Source organism: Trachemys scripta, unplaced genomic scaffold, assembly GCF_013100865.1.
Source record: "Trachemys scripta elegans isolate TJP31775 unplaced genomic scaffold, CAS_Tse_1.0 scaffold_28, whole genome shotgun sequence".
In the NCBI taxonomy this organism is placed as follows: Eukaryota; Metazoa; Chordata; order Testudines; family Emydidae; genus Trachemys; species Trachemys scripta.
The window spans coordinates 990,326-1,012,150 of NW_023260513.1; the positions used below are offsets into that span (position 1 = coordinate 990,326).

General features: G+C 53.3%; 1 protein-coding gene across 1 annotated transcript in view; it reads left to right on the forward strand.

Moving 5' to 3' along the window:
- Positions 1-21,011, forward strand: part of LOC117870448 (C-type lectin domain family 2 member D-like) — a 29,131-nt gene extending 8,120 nt beyond the window's left edge. Inside the window, exons 2-6 of the mRNA XM_034757605.1 lie at positions 6,506-6,580; positions 13,500-13,592; positions 16,305-16,489; positions 17,594-17,703; positions 20,045-21,011. Of these exons, the coding sequence (XP_034613496.1) occupies positions 6,544-6,580; positions 13,500-13,592; positions 16,305-16,489; positions 17,594-17,703; positions 20,045-20,207 (588 nt within the window). The 5' untranslated portion in view covers positions 6,506-6,543 and the 3' untranslated portion in view covers positions 20,208-21,011. The remainder of the gene's footprint in view (positions 1-6,505; positions 6,581-13,499; positions 13,593-16,304; positions 16,490-17,593; positions 17,704-20,044) is intronic.
- The last annotated feature ends 814 nt before the right edge of the window (positions 21,012-21,825 follow it).

The window sequence follows — 21,825 nt, forward strand, 5'->3', positions numbered from 1 at the left end:
GAAAACAACTCACTCTAATACTTGGAAGATGCAGGGACCTTTGGTCTTAAAAAATGAAACAGACTCATTAATTTGGGGGAAGTGCAGTGGTCCATTTATGAAATTTCTTAAAAACATGATTAAAAAAATCCGTCTGAGACTGTAGTTTAATGCTGAGACCCCAATAGCCTTACTATAGAAATAGAAAGTAAACCAAAGACATTCATGATCCAGGTCAATTAGAGCAGTGGTTGTCAATGTTTCCAGACTACTGTACCTCCTTCAGGAGGCTGATTTGTCTTGAGTACCCCTCGCTTAGAAACTATTTGCTTACAAAATCAGACATAAAAATACAAGTATCACAGCACAGTATTACTGAAAAAATTGCTTATTTTCTCATTTTTACCATATAAATTATCAAATAAATCACGACTCCCAGATTGAGAAACACTGGTATAGTATATAGAGCAGTATAAACGAGTCACTGTCTACGATGATGGTTGCATATGCTTCAATAATTAGTTTGGCAAGGCCTTCTATAGCAAATTTACACACATTTTTACACAATATCAGGCAAACCAGCTTGGATCTCTGACTATTCATGTCTCTGTACTAATTGTGCTCTGCATCATTTCACAAAAAAGTTATTTAACTGAGCTTGAAATCTGTCATACTGAGATTTCTAAAAATACCCTTCTAGAAAAACTTCCATTTGGTTTCCCAGGAAAGAAAAGGACTTTATATAGCTTGTTTGTTTGAACTTCGAGGCCCATACAGTCCCTGAAATGACACTGCCTTGGTTAGTGTTGTGCCCCATTTCCCACAGTACTCATGATGGGTTGGATTGTCACAGCCCAGCTCAGTCACACAAGGGAGTAAATATTATCTTTTCCAAGTAGACCCCGCTGATTTGGGGAAGCCCCTTTAAAGGAAGGCCCCGGGACAGGTATGGACAGGGGAGTCCCTCCAGTGGAGAGAGAGGTGAGTGTCAGAGGTAGGGTTACCATACGTCCGGATTTTCCCAGACATGTCCGGCTTTTTGGTCCTCAAATCCCCGTCTGGGAGGAATTTCCAAAAAGCCGAACGTGTCCGGGAAAATAGGGAGGCACGGTAAGGGGACAGCCTCCTCCCTGGGCTCCAATTTTCCCGGCTCCCGCCGCTCTCCACCGCGGCAGGGGCTGAAGCAACTTCCCCAGCGCAGGAGCAGCCGGGGGGTGGGAGGGAGGAGGGGGAATGTAGGGTGCTCAGGGGAGGGGGGGGGGGTGGGGGGGGGGCGGGGGAAGGGGCAGAGTCCCGTGGAGTGTCCTCTTTTTGCACTATTGAAATATGGTAACCCTAGGTTAAATGCATTAAAAGATGAAGGTGGCTAGATGCTAACTGGGTCCATAGATAGAGGAGCCGAGGAGATGCGACCTCCTATTACTCCCATGCAGAATCTGCTGGAGGAGCAGGCACTGGGTGTTGTCACTGGTATTACAGCAGTGCCTAGAGGCCTTAAGCTTAGGCCTGGTCTACACTACGACTTTAATTCGGATTTATCAGCTTTAATTCGAATTAACCCTGTAACCGTCCACACAACGACGCTATTTAATTCGATGTAAAGGGCCCTTTAAATCGATTTCTGTACTCCACCCCAACGAGCGGAGTAGCGCCAAAATCGATTTTAGCAATTCGAATTAGGGTTAGTGTGGCCGCAATTCGATGGTATTGGCCTCCGGGAGCTATCCCACAGTGCATCATTGTGACCGCTCTGGACAGCAATCTGAACTCGGATGCACTGGCCAGGTAGACAGGAAAAGCCCCGCGAACATTTGAATTTCATTTCCTGTTTGCCCAGCGTGGAGAGCACAGGTGACCACAGATACCTCATCAGCACAGGTAACCATGCAGGCTGATAATCGAAAAAGAGCACCAGCATGGACCGTGAGGGAGGTACTGGATCTGATCGCTGTATGGGGAGAGGATTCAGTGCTTGCAGAACTTCGTTCTAAAAGACGAAATGCAAAAACTTTTGAAAAAATTTCCAAGGGCATGATGGAGAGAGGCCACAATAGGGACTCTGAGCAGTGCCGCGTGAAGGTCAAGGAGCTCAGACAAGCCTATCAAAAAACAAAGGAGGCAAACGGTCGCTCCGGGTCAGAGCCGCGGACATGCCGCTACTACGCCGAGCTGCATGCAATTCTAGGGGGGGCTGCCACCACTACCCCACCTTTGTTCGTGGATTCTGGGTCGGGGATAGTCTCGACGCCTGAGGATTCTGCCGATGGGGTAGAGGAGGAGGAGGAGGAGGAGGATGAGCTTGCAGAGAGCACACAGCACTCCCTTCTCCCCAACAGCCAGGATCTTTTTATCACCCCGACTGAAGTACCCTCCCAAGCCTCCCAAGCCAGTACCCAAGACTCTGACCCCATGGAAGGGACCTCAGGTGAGTTTACCTTTTAAAATATAAAACTTGTTTTAAAAGCAAACGGTTTTTAATGATTACTTTGCCTGACTTTGCATTCGCGGTCAGTTCAGCTACTGGAAAAGTCTGTAGCTACTGGAAAAGTCTGTTAACGTGTCTGGGGATGGAGCGGAAATCCTCCAGGGACATCTCAATGAAGCTCTCCTGGAGGTACTCCGAAAGCCTTGCCAGAAGGTTTCTGGGCAGTGCATCTTTATTCCCTCCTCCATGGTAGGACACTTGACCACGCCATGCTTGCAGCAAGTAATCTGGTATCATTGCCTGACAAAGCCTGGCAGCGTATGGTCCCGGTGTTTGCTGGCATTCAAGCAACATCCGTTCTTTATCTTGTTGTGTAATCCTCAGGAGAGTGATATCACTCCTGGTAACCTGGTTGAAATACGGGAACTTAATTAAGGGGACAGAGGTGGCCGTTCCTACTGGGCTGTTTGCCTGTGGCGGAAAATAAATCCTTCACTGCAGTTAGCCAAGCGCAGATGGGAAATTGGCCCTGAGTTTTTCGCGTTTGGCTAGCAGGGATCTTCCCTGTTACCAGCCACGTGGTGGGGGGAGGGTACCGTGATCATCCCAGAGAATTCATGGCGAGGGGGGGGGGGGTTAGTTTGTTTTCTGGTGCTGCTGAATGTTAACAGAAAAACCGCAGCACTCTACTTGCCTGAAGGGGCCCAGACAAGCCCCACCACACTGCCCCCCCCCCCAACTGGCTGAGATTGGCCAGGCTTCTGCAGCACTCTACAAGCTATGCTTGGTATGTGGGAAAGGACGGCGCAGAAGCTTACCATGGCCGCATGCAAGCCGAATTCTGTTGCCCAGACCTGTGATCTCTAGCAGCAAAGCCACAGGCACTCAGCATTAAGAGGCAAAATGCGACCTTGCACAGAAATCACATGTGCTATGTAATGTGAACAGTGTTGGTCACCGTGAAAGAGTATAAGCATTGTTCTGCAAAATGTAGCTTTTAAAACAATTCTCTCTTTTTTCCCCTCCCTACAGCAGCTGCAAATTCCTCAAGCCTCCCTCCTCCATCCCGAAGGTTATCACAGATAAGGCGTCGTAAGAAGAAGACGCGGGAGGACATGTTTTCTGAAATTATGCAATCCAGCAGGAGTGACAGAGCTCATCTGAATGAGTGGAAGGAAACAGTTTCAAAGTATAGGAAAGAAGTCAGTGAACGTGAGGAGAGGAGGGACCAACGTGAGGAGAGGAGGGACCAACGTGAGGAGAGGAGAGACGATCGAGATGAGAGATGGCGGCAGGAAGACCAGAGGATGAAGGATACAACGCTGGGGCTGCTCCGGCGTCTGGTGGAGGTTCAGGAACGGCTGCTGGAAAACAGACTGCCGCTTCAGCCCCTGTTCCACCCTCCCCCCTCCCCATGTTCCGTATCCTCCTCAACCAGACGTGTAAGAACGCGGGGGGGGGAGGCTCCGTACACCTTCCCATTCCACCCCAGTAGACAGCCCAAGCAAAAGGCTGTCATTTTTTTAACCTTTTCTTTGTGGCTTTTTCCTTCCCAGCAATCCTCCTCCCAAATACCACCCGGGTTCCCTCCCTCTTTTTCTAATCTATTAATAAAGAATAAATGATTTTTAAATGATAGTGACTTTATTTGGTTTGAAAGAAAGCTGGGGGAAGGGGCAGGGTGGGTTCCTTACAGAAAATCAGTCAGTAAAGGGGGAGGGTTTTCATGAAGGAGAAACAAACAGATATTTCACACGGTAGCCTGGCCAGCCATGAAACTGGTTTTCAAAGCTTCTCTGATGCACAGCGCTTCATGGTGTGATCTTCTAATCGCCCTGGTGTCTGGCTGCGCGTAATCAGCAGCCAGGCGATTTGCCTCAGCCTCCCACCCCGCCATAAAGGTCTCCCCCTTACTTTCACAGAGATTGTGGAGCACACAGCAAGCAGAAATAACAATGGGGAGATTTCTTTGGCTGAGGTCAGAGCGAGTCAATAATGAACGCCAGCGACCTTTTAAACGGCCAAATGCACATTCTACCACCATTCTGCACTTGCTTAGCCTGTAGTTAAACAGCTCCTGACTCCTGTCCAGGCTGCCTGTGTATGGCTTCATAAGCCATGGCATTAAGGGGTAGGCTGGGTCCCCAAGAATAACTATGGGCATTTCAACATCCCCAACGGTTATTTTCTGGTCCGGAAAGTAAGTCCCTTGCTGCAGCCCTTTAAACAGAGTAGTGTTCCTGAAGACGCGAGCGTCATGAACCCTTCCCGCCCAGCCCGCGTTGATGTTGGTGAAACGTCCCTTGTGATCCACAAGTGCTTGCAGCACCATGGAAAAGTACCCCTTGCGGTTTATGTACTCGGTGGCTTGGTGCTCCGGTGCCAAGATAGGGATATGGGTTCCGTCTATTGCCCCACCACAGTTAGGGAATCCCATTGCAGCAAAACCATCCACTATAGCCTGCACATTTCCCAGAGTCACTAACTTTCGTAGCAGCACCTGAGTGATTGCTTTGGCTACTTGCATCACAGCAGCCCCCACAGTAGATTTGCCCACTCCAAATTGATTCCCGACTGACCGGTAGCTGTCTGGCGTTGCAAGCTTCCACAGGGCTATCGCCACGCGCTTCTCAACTGTGAGGGCTGCTCTCATCTTGGTATTCTGGTGTTTCAGGGCAGGGGACAGCAAGTCACAAAGTTCCATGAAAGTGCCCTTACGCATGCGAAAGTTCCGCAGCCACTGGGAATCGTCCCAGCCCTGCAACACTATGCGGTCCCACCAGTCTGTGCTTGTTTCCCTTGCCCAGAATCGGCGTTCCATGGATAGAATCTGCCCCATTAACAACATGATCTCCAAAGCACCGGGGCCTGTGGTTTCACTGAATTCTGTGTCCGTGTCCATGTCCATGTCAATGTCCTCATCACGCTTGTCGCTGCGCTGCCGCCGCCGCTGCCTCCTCGCCTCGTTTTTCTGGTCCTGGCTGAGCATAAACTCCACGAGAACGCGCGAGGTGTTTACAATATTCATGAGTGCTGTCTTGACCTCAGCGGGCTCCATGCTTGCCGTGGTATGGAGTCTGCAGTGTTCACCCACCCAGGAAAAAAGGCGCGAAAATGGTTGTCTGCCGTCCGTTGCTTTCATGCAGGGAGGGAGGGAGGGAGGAAGTGAGGCTGTACCCAGAACCACCTGCGACGATGTTTTTTGTCCCATCAGGCACTGGGATCTTAACCCACAATCCCAATGGGCGCGGGAGACTGCGGGAACTATGGGATAGCTATGGAATTGCTACCCACAGTGCAACGGTGCAGAAATCGACGCTAGCCCCGGTACTTGGACGCACACCACCGAATTACTGTGCTAGTGTGGCCGCACTCATTTCGACTTTATACAACCTGCTTCTCAAATCCGAATTATCTAAATTCGGATTAATCCCGTAGTGTAGACATACCCTTAGTGATTGGCTGAACAAAAAGTAGGACTGAGTTTTACATTGTTTTATTTTTGAGTTCAGTTATGTAACAAAAAAAATCTACATTGGTAAATTACACTTTTATGATAAAGAGATTGCACTACAGTACTTGCATGAGGTGAATTGAAAAATACCATTTCTTTTATGACTTTTACAGTGCAATTATTTGTAATAAAAAAATATAAAGTGAGCACTGTACACTTTGTATTCTGTATTGTAATAGAAATCAATATATTTGCAAACATCCAAAATAAATTTCAATTGGTATTCTATTGTTTAATAGTGCAATTAATCATGAATAAGTTTTTTAATGGTGATTAATTTTTTTGAGTTAATCGCATGAGTTAACTGCAAATAATCGACAGCCCTTTTTCAGGCCTTAACATCTATCAATCTATGAAGGAGGGGTGGCGGCTATTGGGTATCTGAGGATATTAAGGCCTGGGGAAGCCACGACCATGGGTCTCACATGGTGACGGATTCACTGAAAACACCTAGATGGACACAGTGAAAGGTTAGACAGGGCATTGTCTGTGGCATTTGGCCCATGGTACGTTCTGATGGTTTTAAAGGAGAAGTGCATAATTAAAATAACCCACCCCGAGTGACAGTCTCTGTTCCTTCCTGGTAGGTGGCGACACAGCAGTCCCGGTGCTGATTGTCCAGAAAATGGAGGAAGAGAGAGACGAATCGACAAGCGATACGTGTAAATAATAAATACTTTGGTCTTAATTAAAAGGGAGCCTGCAGTGTGATTGGCAGAGGGACAAAGATACGGTGGGTGGGTTGCCCCTTCTTTTTTATGAGGGATAAAGACAGGATACAAGGAGTTTTTGTTGCTCTTTGGTTTATGCTTGTTTTTAATGTTAGCAATTTGGTCTTTTCTGCCCTGAAGGACTCTATGGCCAACAGGAGATCTGGTGTAGTGAAAGGCTGAAAATCTGGAATACTGTGTGCGACCTATCTTGGAAAGGATATTGTAGAACTAGAGAGGTTCCGAGAGAGGTGACGAGAAGGATCAAGGGCCTGGGAAAACTCTCCTGTGAAGAGAGCTTGAAAAGACGGAGACTGTTACCTTGGAGAGGAGACGGGTACAAAGGACAGGATAATGGATGGGTTAGAGAAGGTAGATCTGTGTCTAGCACAAAAGGGACAGTCAATGGAATGGAAAGGTGGGAACTTCAAAACTGATCAGAGGAAACAATTTTTCACACACTGGGTAATTAGATGGTGGAACTCGCTGCTAGGTGACATCAACTGATGACGTTAATGCCAAGAGCTTAGCAGAATTCCAAGAGGGATTGGAGATTTGTATGGAGAACAGGAAGAGCCAGAGTTGTTATAATGCTAACAAAAATGTTGGCAGAGATATTATCCTCTTACCAGCCACTAGAGGGGGACATGGCACACAATTTGTCAAATGCATTACCATGCTCCCTAATCCGTTTGGAGCCCCTCAGCCAGGCCAAGGGAGGGCTGTGTGGAGTGGAGATAGCAAGATCTGGGGACTGCCAGTCACTTTGGGATGCTTGGGGGGAGGGGAAGCAGTGACGGATGCATTCGAAAGGCCTGGGCTTAGTACACAGCACTGGGCCCTGCGTGGAGGGGACTGTATGATCTGACCTTAAACAACAGTTTCTTTTGCTTTCTGCAGGGCCGGTGCAAGGATATTTTACGCTCTAGGCAAAACTTCCACCTTGCGCGCCTCCCCCCGCCCCCGGCACATCGGTTCATTGAAGGGCAAATCCCAACAAGCCTTTATAGACCCCAGGGGCCAGCCGTGCCCAGGGGCCACTCCCCAGACCAGGTTCCCCCCTCCCCGCCCCCTGAACTCCCCTGGAGGGTGCACAGCCCCCCCACGAGCCCTCCCCTCCTCGGTGGCCTGCGCCCCGAGTCCACTCACTGGCTTTGCCGGCTGCAGCAGCTTGGCAGGAAGAAGCCGCCTTCCGGAGGCACCGGAGAGCCAGAGCGTCGGCGGCGAGCCCCAGCCATGGAGGAGCCAGCGTGGTACGGGGGGCAGCAGCCAGCGGGGAGCATGCACCCCCATGCACCCCCCGGCTGCCCCCTCATCATGCTCAGGCTCTGTGGCTCCCAGGAGCGTGAGCTACCACGGCCGCTGCCCCTCCCGGAGCAGGCTCAGGGCCCCGCACTGGCTCACGTGTCCGGGAGCCGCAGAGCCCGAGCGTGGCTGGGGGGAAGCCGGGGGGTGCACGGGAGCTGGGGGGCGCATGCATCTGCTGCAGCCTGCAGGAGCCACCGGGGGGTACCAGGCCGCAGCCTGGGCAGGGGGCGCAGCTGCTCCCCGCTAGCAGTGCCGCCACCTTTGCAGGGCTGCTGCCCCCCTGTACCGCGCCGGCTCCTCCATGGCTGGTGCTCGCTGCCCCCGCAAGCCGACGCTCTGGCTCTCCGCTGCCTCCGGAAGGTGGCTCCTGTCACGGAGTATTGGGGAACTCAGGGCCCTGCACCCCCGGCCTCCTGCGATTCACCATGACTCTCAGCCAGCCAGTAAAGCAGAAGGTTTATTTGGATGACAGGAATACAGTCCAAGACAGGTCTTGCAGGCACAGACAACAGGGACCCCCTCAGTTAGGTCCATCTTGGGGTCCCAGGGCACCACAGCCCCCTTGGGAGGTCAGAGCAATCTCTGCCTCCCCACCATCTCTCCAGCCCGCTTCCAGCACTCTGCCTTCAGCAACCCCTCCCACAGCCTTTGTTCCGTTTCCCGGGCTAAGGTGTTACCTGGCCTCCAACCCCTTCCTGGGTTCTCATGTTACACGCTCAGGTATTCTCCTCCGGGCCGTCTACCATCCCCCAATGCAGATTATCCCAGCCACACTCCCCTGTCAGCATTCACAGACCACAGTAAGAACAGTCCCAGTTCGTCACATCTCCCCCCTTCGAGACCGAACTGAGCGGGGTCACTTCAGCCAGTGACCTGGGGAAGTTCGAACCTACCCCCGTTCCCATGGATGCCCCCGCATCCCTCCCATTCCTTGGTGAGAATTACACCAGGCCCCTCCAGTTTCACGCCCCCCCTTAGGTCGGGGGTGCTCGATGGCACTCGTAGTTCGCCTGTGGGAAGGTTTATGCGGCCTGTGCCCTTTTCCCACCCCCATACCCCTGGGGTTCCAACTGGGCTGTGGTCTTCTCCCAGCGCTCCAGTCTGGAGGTCTGTGCTTTGGGCTCTCTTGGTTCAGAGCCGCCCTTTTAACCTTGGCCACCCTCCGGAAAGGATCCTTTATGCTGGGCAAGGGTCCTAAAGCTGTTTTCCCCTTGTCCCAGGCCTTCCTCCCCCTCTGACAGGGGTCACAGGATCCGCAGTACTGTCGGACAGTAACAAAGACCCCAGGCCAGTAAAAGCTCCGTAGCAGCCTCTGCTGGGTACGCCAGGTTCCCTGGTGCCCTGAGAGAGGAATGTCATGGGCCCGGCACAGCAGCTGGCGGCGATACTTCTGGGGTACCACCAGCTGCCTCCTGATCCCCCCTGACTCCATTTTCCCTGGGGGAGCCCATTCTCGGTACAGGAACCCCTTCTCCCACAGGAACCTTTTCCGGCCACCTCGTCCCATGGTCTGTACCGCATTGAGGTTGGCCAGGTCCCTTATCTTCCGCAAGGAGGGATCTCTCTGTAACTCGGCCCGGAACTCAGCAGCTGGGACAGGGATGGCCACCTGCTCTTTCTCGCCCGCTGGGTCTGAAGCTGCAGCCTCCCTGAGCCGTGTCCCTGGGCGTTCCCTCCCCACCAGGTTAGGGTCCTGCGCCTCAGGCAAGGCACCCCCCCCAAGGCCAGGGCGCAGTGCCCCTCGCCGGCTCTGACTGCGGGTCACAACCAGTGCCCTTTGGGGGTTGCTTGGCCAGTTCTCCAGGTCCCCCCCATCAATACCTCAGTGGGCAAATACGGGTGTACCCCCACATCCTTGGGGCCCTCCTTGGCCCCCCACTTCAGGTGTACCCTTGCCACGGGCACTTTGACTGGTGTTCCGCCCACCCCCGTCAGGGTCAGGTAGGTGTTGGGCACCACCTGATCTGGGGCCACCACCTCAGGCCGGGCCAGCGTCACCTCTGCGCCCGTATCTCAGTATCCATTGACCTTCCTCCCATCCACCTCCAGGGGAACAAGGTACTCTCTCCGGAGGGACAGCCCCGCGCCCACCGTATAAACCAAAAACCCTGAGTCTGGAGCATCCAGCCCCCTAGAGGAGCTGGCCTGGGGCCCTTCTCTCTCTTGAGCAGTTGATAAGCTGCCAGCCCCTCTTGCGTGAGAAGCCTGCCCCTCGTCCGTCTGGGCCTCTACCAAGTTAACCCGGTGCGGGTTCGGTCTGCTCAGTCTGTCCTTGAGCTTGGGGCACTGGGCCCGAACGTGGCCTCTTCGGCCGCAGTAATAGCAGCTCATGTCCCGTGGGTCCCCTCGAGCCGGTCGGTTGTCCCTGACGCTGGGCATTCCCCGTGGGAGGGGATTCCCCATATTCCCCCTTTGGGAGGTCCCAGGGTGACTCTCTCTCTGCATCGCGGCGGGCCTGTTCCTTTGGGTCTCCTCCCTGCCACCCCCTGACCGGCTCTTTACAAACTCATCGGCCAGCCGCCCTGTGTGTCGCGGGTTCTCTGGCTTTCTGTCCACCAACCACAGCCTCAGGTCGGATGGGCACCGCTCATACAGTTGCTCCAATACCAGCAGTTTAATCAGGTCCTCCTTCGTCTGGGCCCCATCAGCCCACTTGCTGGCGTATCTTTCCATGAGGACGGCTAGTTGCAGATATGAGATCTCAGGGGTTTTATCCTGACTCCGGAACCTTTCCCGGTACATCTCAGGAGTCAGCCCAAACTCTCGTAGCAGGGCCTTTTTGAATAGTTCGTAGTCCCCTTTCTCTGCCTCTTCCAGTTGGCGGTACAATGCCACGACTTTGGGGTCCAGTAAGGGGGTAAGGACCCGGAGTCTGTCCGCGGGATCAACCCGGTGCAGCTCGCAGGCCGTCTCAAAGGCCTCCAGGAAGTCATCCATGTCCTCCCCCTCCTTGTGTGGGGCCAGGATGCACTTATCAAAGCTCCGTGCAGTCCTGGGTCCCCCCTCACTCACCGCAGCCGGGGGTTCGCTGCCCTTCAGTCTTGCCAGTTCCAGTTCATGCTGACGCTGTCTCTCTTCATGCTGTCTCTGTCTCTCTTTCTCCTCCCGTTCATGCTGACGCTGTCTCTCTTCATGCTGATGCTGTCTCTCTTCACGCTGTCTCTCTTGTTCACGATCCTCCAGCTCTCTCAGTTTTAGCTCTTTCTCCCATTCCAGCCAATTCCGCTCCATGGATGCCGAACGTCACCGGGAGGATCCTCTGCTGGCCGGCGAGCTTCGCCGGGAGGATCCCCTGCTGGCCGGGGGGGTCACGCGCCCTCGGTATTTGCTGGGCTCCTCCCCACCCTTCCCCTAGGCATAGGAAGGAGGGGTCTCGGGAAGCCCTCAGCAGCCGGCTGACCACTCCCAGCTGGGACAGACACTGGTGCCTGCGCTGCATTTGCCAGGCTGCTTCCCTGAGACACAGGGATCAGTTCATTCGCGCGATCTTCCGCCTCCAGCCGGGCAATGAGCTGTTCTTTGGTGAGCCTCCCACTGCGCAGCTGCCTCTGCTTGCACAGCTCCACCAGGTCGCTCTTAAGCCGCTTGGCATACATCTTCCTGCTGGCCACTCACCGGCCTGTGTGCTCACAGCTCCCCACAGTTCCCCTAGTGTGCCAGCCCTTCTCGAGGTCACCACCTCTCTGCCAGGGTCGAGCTGCAGACTCCTCCGCCCCTGGGACCACTCGCTGCGATCCCCCCGGGGGACCCTGTTACTGCAAAAGTCCTTCTCGCTGGTCACACACTCCCAGGGGTAATAACCGTCTCTCTCTCACTCTTCAGCACGCCTGGTCCCCGTCAATCCCCCTTCATTTTACTGCTCCCCAGTCACTTACTGCAGGAAGCGCCGTCCATGGGGTGCAGTAGATCCCATCGCTGCCACCAGTTGTCACGGAGTATTGGGGAACTCAGGGCCCTGCACCCCCGGCCTCCTGCGATTCACCATGACTCTCAGCCAGCCAGTAAAGCAGAAGGTTTATTTGGATGACAGGAATACAGTCCAAGACAGGTCTTGCAGGCACAGACAACAGGGACCCCCTCAGTTAGGTCCATCTTGGGGTCCCAGGGCATCCCAGCCCCCCTTGGGAGGTCAGAGCAATCTCTGCCTCCCCACCATCTCTCCAGCCCGCTTCCAGCACTCTGCCTTCAGCGACCCCTCCCACAGCCTTTGTTCCGTTTCCCGGGCTAAGGTGTTACCTGGCCTCCAACCCCTTCCTGGGTTCTCATGTTACACGCTCAGGTATTCTCCTCCGGGCCGTGTACCATCCCCCAATGCAGACTATCCCAGCCACACTCCCCTGTCAGCATTCACACACCACATTAAGAACAGTCCCAATTCGTCACAGCTCCTCCCTGCCAAGCCAGGGCACCGCTTTTTTAGCGTTACCATATTTCAACAACCAAAAAAGAGGACGGGGGAGGGTAGAGCCCCACCTGAATCCCCCCCCCTCCCCCCCCCCCCCCCTCCCCCCCCCCCCCAGAACCCCCAACCCCCCCCGCCCCGCTCCTTGTCCCCTGCCTCCCTCTCCTGAGACCCCCCCACCCTAACTGCCCCCCTAGGACGCTACCCCCTACCTGTCCCCTGGCTGCCCCAACCCTTATCCACACTCCCGCCCCCAGACAGACCCCCGGCATTCCCACGCCCCATCCAAGCGCTCCCCGCCCCCCGACAGGACCCCCAGCACTCTCGGCAAGGGTCTGTAGCGTGCTATCGGGATTTTACTAGCCGAGGCGCGTTGGCTGGGGAACGCAGGCCCACCCAACTCCACTGCATTCCAGCCCAGGGTGCTGACAGTGGCGGGCGAGGGTCCCGCCACTGGGTCAGCGGGGGTCCTTCCGCAACACGCTAACCAGATAGACCCACCGCGCTGTGCAGTTCTGTCCCTGGGCCCCTTCCTACCCGGTCCCTTGAGCGGGTCCCTCCGGCCCTTCCCACTCGTCCGGGTACTCGGCTGCTGGCAGCTCCAGCTCCCCCTCTGCCTCAGGCTCCTCCGGGTACTCGGCGGCGGGCAGCCCTGGCAGCCCCTGTCCTTCCTCCAGGTCAGGTGTCTCCTGGTCCAGGGCGTCCCCTGGCCCAGCAGCAGGGTCTGAAGGGAGCAGCCAGCGGCCTGCATCTGTCTCCCTCCCTGGTACTGCTCTGACTGGGCTAAGGGCCCCGCCCTTTATTCTTCCTGTTCCACCCCGCCCCTTCCAGGGGGTGGAGTAAGTTTGGTCTGGCCCCACCCCCTCCGGCTGGGAGAGTGGCTCTTTACCCTCAGGTTCAGAGTGAAGCCACCTTGGCTCCCTACACACCGTTCATGGTTTTATAGACCTCTATCCTGTCCCCCCTTAGTCATCTCTTCTCTAAGCAGAACGGCACTAATCTTTGCAGTCTCTCCTCGTATGGAAGCTGTTCCATGTCCTTGATCATCAACTAGATTTAGCCACTCATGGAAGCACTTAGCAAAACACGACCATTTTCACGCTCTGGCAGCATTTGCTATTGAAACGCCTTCGTCTCCTTTCATCTATTTTTATTTTGCAGATTTCAGCCTAAAATTCATTAAAGATAATTGGATCCCAATTACCGTTACTGTCGTCATCACAGCGTTGATCATCACCATAATTGCACTGGCAGGTGAGTGAAGAGTCATTACTAACCCAGCTGATTCTCCCTCCCTTGTCACTGATTCTTCACTGACTGCTTGTCCTAGCCCCAAGGTCACGGTGCCCACGTGCATTTCCCACGGCCTCTTCTCACCCCATCTGTGCCCTGGTCTGACTCCATTGAAGCACATTCCCCTTTTCAGAGGGGAAATCTCTCTCCAGACCCTTTCCCCCAAAGAGGAAGGGCCTAACCCCATTCCCTGCCCCCTGGGAAGCAGCCCCACTAGAGCCCAGGCCTGGGTAGCGGTGTAGGGATGCAGTGGGTGGGTCTCCCTGCCTCCCCCTCCCTGTGTCATCCAACGCCCAGTCTCAACTTAATCTGTCATAGGTTTGGGTGCCACCGTGTGGCCATGGCTCACAGCGCATCTTGAAAATTGTTTGCATTCTATTTAATCATTGTTCCTCCTCCCTCGTCCGCCGTACTGTGTGTAAATGCAACTGAGAGTCTCAGGCAGAGGATTCAGTTCCCTGATCCTGGCCAGTCTCTCGTGGCTTTGGGAGCATTTCTGAATGTCTTTTCTGTGCCAAAGCTCCTCTGTAAACTCACGTGACACAGAGAATCTGTCGTGCTGAACGGATTCTTCCCATTCCTGGCTGGGTGTTGCTGGCGCAGCGGAAAGGGGTGTGTTGGAGTGTGTGCGTCCTGCCCCCAGGAACCGAAGAGTTCCCGGGATTCCTTAGAGAAGTCACATGCTGTAGGGAGTGTGCGGTGACAGCTGCCAGTGCTGGAGTGAGGGGCTGGCTGCTTGGCCTCTCTGGGCAAACAGACGTTCGCAAGGAAATGGTTACAGGGAGGAACACGCTGTAGGAGTTGGGTTGGGCTGCGTGGAGAGTGGGAGACTCTGAGCTGGATCCTTAGACCACTTTACACCACTCTGGGGACTCAAGATGGATGCAAAGAGCCCTCTGAGAATCCCCCCAATTCAGGGGCCTCCCCAGCTGGTGTGAAGCTGGTGTATGGGCTCTGCACCCAGAGTGTAGGGGATGGGTTGTGCTTGTGGCCAGAGCACGCTGCATTACAGCTGTTCTGTGCTTCCCAGGCAGCCTGAGAAGGGTAAGTTAGAGCAACCCTGAGGCTGCTCTAAGTCACACCAGGGGAAGGTCAGGGCCCTGAATGGCCCCAGAATACAGGAAGCGCAAAGCCAGCATCTCTTCAACATGTGCGAGACATCCACACGTGCTGTTTTGCTACAGAGCACGTGCCAGCATTTCTGCCCATAGTTAATGCATCTGTATGTTAGGAAATCACATGGCTGGTATAAGTTGCCATTGACGTGAACTGAAATTGTTTCTGGTTTTCAGTTCATGAAAACGTTTGACTTTTCTCCCCGACTCAGGAAGGGGAAATTCTGTAAAACCCTGAACGTTTTTGTAGGATGTTGGGTAAAAACGTTTCCTGCATCCCTCGTTAGGCTCCTTCACCCTCAGTCTTAGTGGCTGCTTCGCTCGCCTGAGTGGAACGCCTTGGCGAGTGTGTGTGACAGGCCGGCTTTGGGCCCAGCCACAGAGAATGTGAGTTGTTCTAGCCCCACCTAGGGGCTCTCAGCTCCGATATTACGGATCTCGTTCTTCGCTCTGGAGGGCCCCAGTTCTAGCCCTGATGTGGCAGCCATCACATGTGTGTACTAAGGATGGTACGTCAAGGGGGAATCCATGAAATGCGCCCACCCCTCCCATTTTTCACCCCTTGCCCCAAGGAGGCGTATTTGAATGGGCTGCCCGTCCCTGGCAGAATGGGCCACCACATACGACGGTAACGGAAGTCAAGATGGCGGATGGGCCCATTTGGATGCACGGGTACAGTGGGTCATGACGCCATCTTAGCTCCACCCTGTGCTCCCCAGCCACCCCATGCAAATGGCGGCCGTACATCCAGGAGGGGGGCTCTGTCCGGGGAGCAGGGACTCTGACAAAGGTTTGAGGGTCATGGGGGATAATCCGCTGAACACAAGCTTCCAGTGGGATGCTGTGGCCAAAGGAGCTAATGCGACCCTGGGATGTATAACCAGGGGAATCTCGAGTAGGAGAAGACGGGTTATTTTACCTCTGGATTTGGCCCTGCTGTGACTGCTACTGGAATCCCATGTCCCGTTCTAGTGCCCACAATTCAGGAAGGATGTTGATAAATTGGAGAGGGGTCAGAGTTGAGCCACAAGAAGGATTAAAACCTGCTTTATAGTGATAGACTCCAAGAGCTCCATCTATTTACAAGAGAAGGTTAAAGGGTGACTTGATCCTAGTCTACAAATACCTACATGGGGCACAAATATTTAACATTGGGCTCTTCAGTCTAACACAATCCAGTGGCCGGAAGTTGAAGCTGGACAAACTCAGACTGGGAATAAGGCATCAGCTGTTAACAGTGAGCGTTAGTCACCCTCGGAACGAGTTACCAAGGGGCGTGGTGGATTCTCCATCACTGACAGTTTGTAAATCACGATGGGATGATGATGTAAAAGCTCTGCTCCAGGGATTGTTTTGGGGCAGTTCTAAGACCCGTGTGATGCAGGAGGTCTGACAAGATGATCACAATGGTCCCTTCTGGTCTTGGGATCTCTGCAAAACGACAACCCAGGGCTGAGACGTGTGGGTCTTAGTGCCCTCTCTGGCCGGGATTCCCACACAGAGACAGACACCCGGGATAGACCCATCTCTCACCACTGTGCTACTTGCTTATTTTCAGCCACGAAGACTCCCCCCTGCCCAAGCAGCCCGCCCCACGTCACTGCTGCGTGCCCGGACAGCTGGGTTGGATTCCAAGGGAAATGCTACTACTTCTCAGAGACTGAAGGGAACTGGAACAACAGCCAGAGCCACTGCTCTTCCCTCAGCTCCTCCCTGGCTTCCATTGATTCCCTGCCGGAGCTGGTAAGAAAGAGACACGAACCTTCATAACCAGAGCTAGGGACATGCCAGAGCCTGGCGCCCCCTGAAGGCCTAAGGCAGCTACTAGATACAAGGAACTGAATCCCCTGTGCAGCTGGTTGTAAAATAGAAATTCAGGAGCAGAATTTGACATTTAACAGAAAAGTTGATTTTCCCCCAAAAAAATTTCATTTCATTTTTAACTTCAAATGTCATTTCAGTTTGGTTTTTTTTTTAAACTCCAAAATCTCATTTTTCAAAATTTGGGGTTCCCTCCCTCCCCCCCGCTTCGCCCCGCCCCTTTTTCCACATCATTTTATACTGGAAAAACAGAGGAAAAATAAAAAGCATGTGGGGAAAGGTGTGAAAATCCACCTTAAAGAAACAAAACCAAAATAAAACTATTTCCCAATCTTTTCCCAGCAGGAAAACTGTGCAAAGGTTACTCTGAAAAAGAAAGAAAGAAATATTTTCATCTCAACAGTATATGCCTCATTTTTCTCTATCTATATCTATATAATTTAACCAGTAATAAAGACAAGTGCAAAGTACTTCACCTAAGAAGGAAAAATCAAATGCATGATGGCAAAATAGGGAATAACTGGCTAGGTGGTCGTGCTGCTGAAAAGGGTCTGGGGGTTCCAGTGGATCACAAATATGACTGAGTCGACAATGTGATGCAGCTGAGAAAAAGGCGAATCTCATCCTGGGGTGTATGAACAGGAGTGTTGTATGTGAGACACGGGAGGAGATTGTCTAGGTTTATTTTGTCCTGCCTGAGCAAAGGTGCTGGATGATGATCTCTCGAGGTCCCTTCCAGCCCCGTGTTCTATGATTCCCCAAAGTTGGGAAACTGTAAGAACATGGGAGGAAACCCCCCAGTTATGAAATGGGAGGAGGGGGAAGTATTTGGGTTTTTTTAAATAAATTTTCCTGTGGAAAAAATCATGTTGGATGAACCCCTCTGTCCTGTGTAGTTTGACTGGCAGCTCTTTGTGCGAGGGACCAGCTTTCTGTGTGTGCAGCACCTAGCGCGTGGGGACACTGAGCCCCGTGACGGCGGCTGTAACACAGACAAGGATATAATGTGTGTGTTCTTATCCACAGAATTTCATGCAGCGCTATAGAGGGATCCCTTACCACTGGATTGGCCTCCATAGGGAACAAGGCGAGGGCCAGCCCTGGAAGTGGACCAACGGTACCATATTCAACAACCTGTGCGTCCCTTTTCCTCATTCACTTTCTCAGTAGTAGGGTGCAGAGAAATGCAACAAAACCCTGGGCTGGGTGGAGAACAGGGATTGGAAACGAGACCTCAGGATCTTAAAAGCCTGATCCTCTACTGCCTGAGCGACAGGGCTCGTTCTGTGGAGGTTGCACCTGGAGGAGACTTGTAGACCTTTTCCATAGCGTAGGCACCAGAGGAGGACAGAGAGCCCCACTCGGGTAATGTGGATGACACAGGTGGGACTGGTTGGAAAAATTCCAACTAAACGTTTCCCCTTTTGGAAAATCTGATTGTGTCGAAAGCAAAATTTCCTGGAGGGAAAGGTCACTTTGGATGAGATTTTTCCATTGCAGAAATTGACTCAAATGTTTATTTTCAGTCAACCCAGAATGAAACATTTTCATTTTTGTTTAACTGTGGGGCCGCTGCAGCACATCATGGGAATTGTAGTTCTGGGTCCTTCCGGTCCCATTTGTCCCTGGTCTTTGACCAGACAACATCTCCCATGATGCACTGCAGTATCTCACCCGTGCGTGTTCTTATGTGGTATTTTGGTTGTAGGAAGACACTGCAGTGCATCATGGGAGATGTAGTCCAGCTGGGAGTCAGGACCTATAGGAAAGAACATGGGTGGAAGAACCAAGAACTACAGTTCCCACGATGCCTGGCATCAGCCCCACGGTCTATCTATCTAATGACAAGGTTTCATTTTGGGTCAACCTAAATCATTTTTGGGGGGAGAGAGGAAGAGAATTTCTGTTCTTTGGGAAATTTAAATATTTTGACTTTTTGTCCCAAAACATGAGAATTTCCCTCAGGATGGAAATTCCATTTGTCACCCATCTCTGCACAAACAGTTCCCCCCTGAATCATTCACGAGCACATCCCATCATATGTGCACAATGACACCCCACCGAGGGGAATCGCTATGGCTACGGGATGCGGCAGAAGATGCGGCAGCTCGGTGGGGGAGTAGCTCGGTAGCTCCGTTATGGCCTTGCTAAGCACAGCTGGACTCTGGCTGCCTGGGGCAGAAGGGGAGGCAGAGGAAATGGATGGGAAGTGTGAGGGAGGGCTTGGGAGACCCAGGGGGAGAACATAATGGGTGAGGCAGCAGGTGAGGCAGCAAAAGGATTGTGGGAAAGAGGGGAAGTTGCTGGAAGAGGCGAGTCTGGTGGGAAAACGGGAGGACAGGTCCATCAATGACTATTAACCAAGATGGTCAGGGAAGCAACCCCATGCTCTGAGTGTCCCTAGCTCTGTTTGCCAGAAACTGGGAGTGGCCAACAGGATCACTTGATAATTTCCCTGTTTATTCCCTCTGAAGCACCTGGCATCGGCCACTGTCAGCAGACAGGATACTGGGCTAGATGGACCATTGGTCTGACCCAGCACGGCCGTTCTTATGAGGTTTGCTTACCCTGAGGTATTGCCTGATTTCCAGTCTAGCTGCACTAATGTGTCCAGTTCTGGTCACCCGTATTCAAGAAAGACGGACTCAGACTGGAATAGGTGCAGCGAAGCACAGCTAGGATACTCGCAGGAATGGAGAGTCTCTCTTATCAGAGGAGACACGGGTGACAAGACAGCAAGTGTGAAAAATCAGGACGGGGTGGGGGGTAATAGGAGCCTATATAAGAAAAAGACCCAAAAATCAGGACTGTCCCTATAAAATTGGGACATCTGGACACCCTAGAGGAGACTGAAAGAGCTTGGCTGGTTGAGCCTAGCAAGATGAGAGGGTCTCTCATTGCTCTCTATAAATAGTTCGGGGGTTGACACCTGGGAGGGAGAGGAGCTACTGAAGCTACAGGACAATGTTGGCACAAGAGCACAAAGGGATAACTGGCCAGAAATTAATATGGGGCTGGAAATTAGCAGAAGGTAATTAGCAGCCCATCAGAGGAGGCAGGTTCTGAAGCAGTCACCCCTTAGGAGCAGTGGAGGCGAACCACCTAACTAGATAGAATACAGAACCTGAGAAGTCTACGAACAGGCCGATATGCCAGGGTTGCCTGCCATAGCGGGGGGCTGGACTCAGTGACCCAGGTACTCCCTTCCAGGCCTATGTCCCCTCACACACTGGTAAGACCTGCAAGAAACTTGCCAACCTCTATTTCCTGTTCTCTGTGAGCCTGATTTTCAGGCACTCAGTGTCCACTGTGACATTTACAGCTCGAAGTGACTCGCTCAGGGTTGATTAGTAGCAAAGCCTGGTTGAGACCCCAGTTCCCCTGCGTCGTACAGCACTGGACCACATTGCTTCTCCGTACGTGAGCAGGAACGGGAACTGGCTGCATGTGATAACCCCACACTGCTTCTCATTGCAGGTTTCAGGTCAGAGGGGAAGGGCAGTGCACCTACCTGAATGAATATGGGGTCAGCAGCTCCAGGTGCTACTCAGACAGACATTTCATCTGCAGGCGGCCAGACGAGTGCTCTAGAAGGAAGCCAAGCGCCGCAGGAGGGGACACAATGTCTAAGATCACGTAAAGAGCCAATGCAGCCTCTTCAGTGGATGCAGAACTTGTGCAGCATCCTACCTCTCCAACCATTACTCCCTCCAGATCCCTGCTGAAAAACCATCTTTACAACACTAACTCTACTGCATAATAACTCCATTGCCATGGGACTAATGAACAGGGGTTTTAGAGGTTTAAATCTAATACTCCGTTAATTCCTAAAGTGAATAAGTTATTTAGATTGTGAAGAATCTCTGCTTTTATTTAAAAAAGCTTATATTTGTAGCTTGCTTGGTTATGAATATACCCTGGCAAATCAAAGAGAGCCTGAGTCAGCAGAGAGCTTGAAACAATACCTCAGAAAAGTGCCTCATTTAATTTATTGGCATGTTAACTCTGGAACTTAGTGATGACACTAACTTCTTTCTTTTTCCTCTAAGCCAGTTTTTCTTGGTGAGGGTCGTGGCAGCAGCATGGAGAATAGGGAGGACCAGACCTCCCTTTCCTCCGCAACAGATTCCAGCTCCTCCTGGAGCATTCCCAGGCCAGCCAGGAGATATAATCCCTCCAGCGTGTTCTGGGTTGGCCTCGGGGCCTCCTCCCAGTGGTACATGTTCAGTACAGTTCCAAAGGAAGCCTTCCAGGGGGCATCCCCTCAGCTGGCTCCTCTCAATCCGGAGGTGTAGGAGCTCCTCACCCTGTCTCAGAGAGTAAGCCCAGCCACCCTGCGGAGAAACCTCATTTCCTCCACTTGTACCCGCAATCTTGTCCTTTCAGGCAGGGCCGGCTTTAGGAAGTGCGGGGCCTGATTCGAATCGTTTCGACGGGGCCCCGGCAGGGATGACTTACCTGGCGGCACTCCGGGTCTTTGGCGGCACTTCGGCGGCGGGTCCTTCACTCGCTCCAGGTCTTCGGCGGCACTGAAGGACATGGCCCCGATCCCCTAGCCGGAGCCCCAGGAGTAGCATGGTGAAACCCCCAGCCCTGACCCCCCGGGGGATTGGAGCCGGGGGGTTTGCCACACTCCTCCTGGCACTCTGGCCTGAGGATTGCGGCCGGGGATGTCGCCACGCTCCTCCCGGGGCTCCGGTCAGGGGATTGGGGCCATGGATTTCGCCGCAGAGCGCCCTCCACTCCAGTCGGGGGAGCGGGGCCAGGGGTTTCGCCGCTAAAATGCCGCCGAAGACCCGGAGCGAGTGAAGGACCCGCCACCGAGTGAGTAAAAATTAAAAAGGCGCCTAAGTTAGGCTCTCTTCTAGGTGCAGGCGCGGGGGCCTCTTATGCATGTGGCTGGAATCGGCCTAAAGCCGGCCCTGCTTTCAGTCATTACCCAGCGTTCATGGCCATAGGCGGGGATGGAGACATAGATTAAACTGTAAACCGAGAGCTTCGTCCGAGAACTCAGCTGCCGCTTCACTACCTCGGAGCCGTACTGACACCTCCCTCCCGCCGCCCTCGGCCCCGCCCCTGCCCCGCCTCTTCCCACCCCCTCCCTGCCCCCATTCCAACCCCTTCTCTGAAATCCCCACCCCAACTCCGCCCCCTCCCTGCCCCCCAGGGGGTGCAGGAGGGGTGTGGGGTGTGGCGGAGGCTCAGGGTAGGGAGTTGGGGTGTGGGGTGCAGGAGGGGTGAGGGGTGCTGCAGGGGGT